The sequence below is a fragment of the Lactuca saligna genome, chromosome 3, assembly GCF_052625555.1.
Source record: "Lactuca saligna cultivar CGN05327 chromosome 3, ASM5262555v1, whole genome shotgun sequence".
Taxonomy (NCBI): domain Eukaryota; kingdom Viridiplantae; phylum Streptophyta; class Magnoliopsida; order Asterales; family Asteraceae; genus Lactuca; species Lactuca saligna.
In genome coordinates, this window is record NC_136419.1 from 19,503,196 (window position 1) to 19,509,301 (window position 6,106).

The window sequence follows — 6,106 nt, forward strand, 5'->3', positions numbered from 1 at the left end:
CACTAGAATAAAGTATTTGCAGTTGGATTAGTGTCTGAAATGTTGTCCGAAATCCAGTTCGAAATGAGAGAGTTTGAAATGAAGTCTGAAATGAGTTCGAAATGATATTTGTAACGGATCACAATTTCGGATCAAATCATATACTTATTTACCGTATAAGAAATACTGGTCGAAATGACTCATTGGGGACACTTTGGTCGTTTATCAAAAGAAAAAAAAATGTTGTTTTTAAAATAACATTATAGATTACTCAATTTTCCATTATATATACAATATAGGTTTCTTGATTTTAGTTGTAATTATATTAGCTGACATTTTCTTAAAACTGTATTTGGTAAAATTCAGAAGGAAGTTACAACGCGTTCGTATGGTTACTCGTGTTCGTCACCTTCTTCCTTATTCTCCGATGTTAACCATAATTCGTTTTCTCCTCATCAAATATTTCTCAATTTCCAGAAACCCTGATCTAACTTCACTTCACGAAATCGATACCCTAAACCCCATAATCCATAACATTTTGTTGTTATTGCAAAGCTGGAGCAGTTAAAGACGATCGGCAGGGAGCTCGCAATGGGCTCCCAGGGTGGCTTCGGCCAGTCTAAGGAGTTTCTGGAGCTTGTTAAATCAATTGGCGAATCCCGATCCAAAGCTGAAGAAGACCGTATTGTCCTTCACGAGATCGAAACCCTAAAACGTCGGATCACCGAGCCTGATATCCCCAAACGGAAGATGAAAGAGTACATAATTCGTCTTGTATACATTGAGATGCTCGGTCATAACGCCTCTTTTGGGTACATTCATGCCGTTAAGATGACCCATGACGATTCCCTCCTACTCAAGCGCACTGGGTATTTGGCCGTGACCCTGTTTTTGAATGAGGATCATGATTTGATAATATTGATCGTGAACACGATCCAGAAGGACTTGAAGTCGGATAATTTCCTGGTGGTATGCGCTGCATTGAATGCGGTCTGTAAATTGATTAATGAGGAGACGATACCGGCTGTTCTTCCGCAGGTGGTTGAGTTGTTATGCCACCCAAAAGAGGCGGTGAGGAAGAAGGCTATCATGGCTCTGCATCGGTTTTATCAAAGGTCTCCATCAGTCGTGACTCATCTTGTAACGAATTTCCGAAAGGTCGGTGCTCTTTAGATATATAGACTTCATATTATTATGGGTTTCATATAATTTTGACCTGCATTGTAGAGGAAGGTCATCTGATATTTGACTTTGAGTATTGAAGCTTCAAAATTTGAACAGATTTTGCTTGATTTCCCTTGGTCCACCATCTCCATACACATTAAAAATTCTTCTCCTAATAACTATCATTGTAATTCGATTATTTGGGCTCCTGTGATGTCCATGTGCCATTGCAATTAGTTATTGTTGTCTTTCATGGCCACATTACCATCAATTATATCTCAAGTGACAAGCAAATTGGAAAGAAAAATGAAAAACCCAACATAAAAAGAACTTGTTGATCAAAAATTCCATAACAAAGTTCATGAGATGAAAAACAGAGGTGCGCAATAGAATTTAAACTGATCCTTTATTGCTACATGTCGGTTTTTTGCAGAAACTTTGTGATAACGACCCTGGAGTAATGGGTGCTACTCTTTGCCCTCTATTTGATCTTATCTTAATAGATGTAAATTCACATAAGGATCTAGTTTCCAGCTTTGTAAACATCCTCAAACAAGTTGCTGAACGCAGATTACCCAAGAGTTATGACTATCATCAAACACCTGCACCATTCATACAGGTATGTCACTTTATATAATAATATATTTTGTATATAGACCTTCATAAGTTCCAATATCTTGTATCATTGTAATAACATTTTTTTTCTTGTACATGCTAATTGTGTTATGCAGATTAAGTTGCTAAAAATCCTGGCTTTACTTGGTAATGGTGACAAGCAGTCAAGTGGGCAGATGTATACTATCATTGGAGACATAATGAGAAGAAGTGACACAACTACCAATATAGGAAACGCAATTCTTTATGAATGTATATGCTGTGTCTCATCTATACATCCCAACCCTAAGTTATTCACAGCTGCAGCTGATGCAATTGCTAAACTTTTGAAGGTCTACCCTTCTTCATGCTTTTTGCAATCACAGAATTCTAACTATATGTTTTTGGTATAATAAATGACTAAATCTTATTATCAGTTTGTCTGTTCCTTGTAGAGTGATGTTCATAATCTGAGGTATATGGGGATTGATGCACTTGGTCGATTGATAAGGATAAGTCCAGAAATTGCTGAGCAACATCAACTTGCTGTAATTGATTGCTTAGAGGTGAGAGTTAGGTATATTTGGTATGTTATAATAGACTTGAAATTAACATATTTGAGTTGAATTATCAGGACCCAGATGATACTTTAAAGAGGAAAACCTTTGAGCTGCTTTATAAAATGACAAAGTCCTCGAATGTTGAAGTTATAGTAGAGCGTATGATAGAGTACATGATAAGCATCAATGATTATCATTACAAAACTGAAATAGCATCTAGATGTGTTGAGCTTGCTGAACAATACGCACCTACCAACCACTGGTTTATCCAGGTTTTTTTTTTTTTTTTTTTTTTTTTTTTTTTTTTCTCTTTCATGCGTATGTATTTGCTCATTTACAATTGCAAGTTACGATATAATTGGTTTCACTTTACAGACTATGAACAAAGTTTTCCAGCATGCTGGGGATTTGGTGAACCCTAAGGTGGCACATAATTTGATGCGTTTGATAGCTGAAGGATTTGGAGACGATGATGATGATGATGATGCAGAAGATACTCAGCTTAGATCTTCTGCTGTATGTAATTCTTTTATGACCTTGCACTTTTTAATTGTTTAAAAATCTTTATCTGGAAGTGTTTTTTTCGGGTGTAGGTGGAATCTTACTTGCGAATAATGGGAGAGCCGAAACTTGCATCTACGTTTCTTCAGGTAAGTTGGATAGTATCCGCTATCAAATCAAGTCAACATTTCTATATGTTGACTTTTTTTTTTTTTTTTTTTTTTTTTTTGTATACAGGTTATATGTTGGGTTTTGGGGGAATATGGAATTGCAGATGGTAAATATTCAGCCTCATACATCAGTGGAAAGTTATGTGACGTGGCAGAAACACATCCAAGCGATGATACTGTTAAGGTATGTTTACTCATTAGCACTAGAATAGATAATGTCCATGTAATCATGTATGTAGTGTTTGTTATTGTTATTTATTAGAACTTGAGGTGTAAATATAGAACTGAAGATGTTTTTAAATTTTAAGTCTGTTTTCTGGTTATTTATTTTGGAAGTTAGGCATATGCAGTGACAGCACTTATGAAAGTATGTTCCTTTGAAAAAGCTGCTGGAAGAAAAATAGACATGCTGCCGGAGGTAGGTAAAATAGTAAAAATTAAACCCTAACAAAAAAATATTATCAGATTCAGTTCATACTTCATATCAGTCCTTCAAATTTCTCTCTTGTTACAGTTCCAGTCCTTAATGGAATCACTAACAGCATCCCACTCAACCGATCTCCAACAACGCGCATATGAACTTCAAGCATTTATCACCCTAGACCCCGATGCCATAAACAATATAATGCCATTCGATGCAAGTTGTGAAGAAATTGAGGTGAAAAACTGTTGGGGGCATTATTGTCATCATGTTTTTTTTTAATTCAAAAAATAAGAAATAAAAAACTTTTTTTTTGTTTATTCCATGCACAGATTGATAAAAGCCTTTCCCTTGTCAATGGTTACATCGAAAAGTCATTAAAAGATGGAGCACAACCTTATATACCCGAGCAAGAAAGATCCGGAAGTTTAAATATCAACAACTTTAAAACCCAGGATGCTTCTTCGCATTCTCTTAAATTTGTAGCGTATGAGGTTCCAAAACCTGTAATTCCAAGAATGCCCCCGAAAGTACTTTCTTCAGCGGAACTTGTACCCGAACCTGACCCATTTTATCAACGGGAGGTCCACCGTAGCCCATCGGTTGGATCCATATCTGACACGCAACAACTCCGGCTACGGCTCGATGGGGTTCAAAAGAAGTGGGGCCAACCATCAACCACCGGTCCATCAACCTCTGAACCGGAGTCGTATTTGGTTAATGGAAGTTCGGAAGTTGAGGTTTCTGAAGAAAAGCAAAAACTTGCAGGTTTACTGTTTGGTGGGATAAGTTCACGGGGTGAAAAGAAACAATCACAATCGGGTGGTCAAACCAAGGGTTCGAAAGTACCCCGTAATGTGGCTGACCAAACGGGTCAAGTCAAACCGGGTCTTGACTTGCTTGATTCAGGGTCAAGTGTGGCGAGTAGCTCTTCTTCAATGGTGGATCCGTTTAAACAGCTTGAAGGTCTTCTTCTGGATACAAGCCATAAAGCTCCTGATTTTATGTGTATCAATTCAGATACTTGTAATCAGAATCAGAATCATGATGGAAGCTCTGATGGGTCGAGTAACTTGAATAACAGAGTGGGACCCTTAATAACAAAGGGTCCGAATCTGAAAGAAGCTTTGGGAAAGGATGCACTTGTTAGGCAAATGGGTGTAACCCCAACAACCCAAAATCCTAATTTATTTAAAGATTTACTTCGCTGATTATGGTATGGGTTCGTCTTCATTCTGGATGATTATGCCATGAACAACCTGTGGGATTCGAGAAGAGATGATTTTTTTTTTTTTTTTTTCGTTTTTGATGTTGAGTTTTGAGGTTTGTGTAACTTGCGGGAATATATGTACGTTTTCTTCCGGTGTACGATAATCTTTTGAGGTGCATTGTTTTGTTTGTTGTCGATCCAAACATTATATAATATCGAATAATACGAGTAACCCTCCTGCTAACTTAAACGGTCTACTAGATTCATATTACTAGCGGTGATGAAGTGTAGCGACGATTTCCCATTTCATGAATGGGGTCGAGGTTTTAGTTTTTTTTTTTCCTTTAACAGTTTTCTATTAATTGTGGGCTTATTGGACATATTTTTAGGTTTAGTTATGGGCTTATTGGACATATTTTTAGGTTTAGTTATGGGCTTATTTTAGATTTTTTTTTTTTTTTTTTTTTTTTTTTTTTTTTTTTTTTTAATTTAGTTTTTATGTTAAACTGGATTTTTATGGTCAACATTTCAACCGGTTTTATGGTACCACCGGTTAAATCCGATCAATAAATAAGCAAAAAAATTCTCTCAATTGACCTGTTTTTTTTATCTTTTCATTGGTTGATATGATAGTCCAACTGGTTCAACACAGATTTTAAAACATTGACTGCATCCTTGTAAATGCTTACTTCCTTTTCCGATCTAATTTTGGGCTAAATATTTTTTAACTTCTATTTATCGTTGGATGGAGTATATTGAAGATGCATTTTCCAGTTAGTTGTATATTTTAAGGCTATACGGTATCGAGTTATGGTGGATACGCGTGGGGCTAAGGTGGCAAGGTCATCTACACGTGAACACCGCCCCAGGTGCGCATAGGTGTCTTGTGGCGTGGTGCGTATCACGGACGAAAACATCCAATCAAAGGGAGAGAGAGTATATCGTATCTTTTTTTGACCGTTTGCATCTTAAAAAAAAATTAATTTTAAATTTAAATAACATCTTTTATATATATATATATATATATATATATATATATATATATATATATATATATATACACACTTTCACACTTACACATCCAAATCAAAAAAAATACTTGTACTTTCTTTCACTTTTTTTCAAAAAAATGGATCCCAACCAAAATACTCCACCCACTCCAAACACCCCAAACACTCCTAATGATCATCAAGCTTATATGCAATTGTTGAATTCTCCAATCAACAACAACCTTTATTCACTAACCTTTCCTACAACCCACAAATCTTCCAACAACAACGACCACAATTCATTCCCCAATTCCAAGGTTTCCAATAACAAGCTTCTTCACAATTCTAAACTCAATCGTCTCAAGTCCCATTATCTCAATCCCAAACCGTGAACCTCGACAACGACAATGTACTTGTCCAAGAAACACCACAATCATCCCGAAGAAGGCAACCAAAAGGAAAAGGGAAAAAGAAAGCAACGGCTTGAAATGAAGAAGAGGAAGAAGCTTTAGCAAAAG

At 36.3% G+C, this 6,106-nt stretch overlaps 1 protein-coding gene across 1 annotated transcript; it reads left to right on the forward strand.

The window, feature by feature from the left end:
• The first annotated feature begins 319 nt into the window (after positions 1-319).
• LOC145034661 (AP-4 complex subunit epsilon-like) lies at positions 320-4,757 on the forward strand. Its single transcript, XM_078983131.1, has 11 exons — positions 320-1,137; positions 1,577-1,762; positions 1,875-2,090; positions 2,193-2,303; positions 2,372-2,569; positions 2,673-2,813; positions 2,891-2,947; positions 3,036-3,152; positions 3,309-3,386; positions 3,483-3,626; positions 3,722-4,757. Exons 1-11 carry the CDS (start codon positions 571-573, stop codon positions 4,598-4,600), a joined length of 2,694 nt encoding a protein of 897 aa, XP_078839257.1. The 5' UTR covers positions 320-570; the 3' UTR covers positions 4,601-4,757.
• The last annotated feature ends 1,349 nt before the right edge of the window (positions 4,758-6,106 follow it).

Excerpts from the sequence above, each read along its gene's own strand:
- LOC145034661 (XM_078983131.1), top strand. The coding sequence starts at position 571 with ATGGGCTCCCAGGGTGGCTTCGGCCAGTCTAAGGAGTTTCTGGAGCTT. Across the intron at positions 1,763-1,874 it reads CACCTGCACCATTCATACAG|ATTAAGTTGCTAAAAATCCT; the intron begins GTATGTCACTTT and ends TGTGTTATGCAG. Across the intron at positions 2,304-2,371 it reads CTGTAATTGATTGCTTAGAG|GACCCAGATGATACTTTAAA; the intron begins GTGAGAGTTAGG and ends TTGAATTATCAG.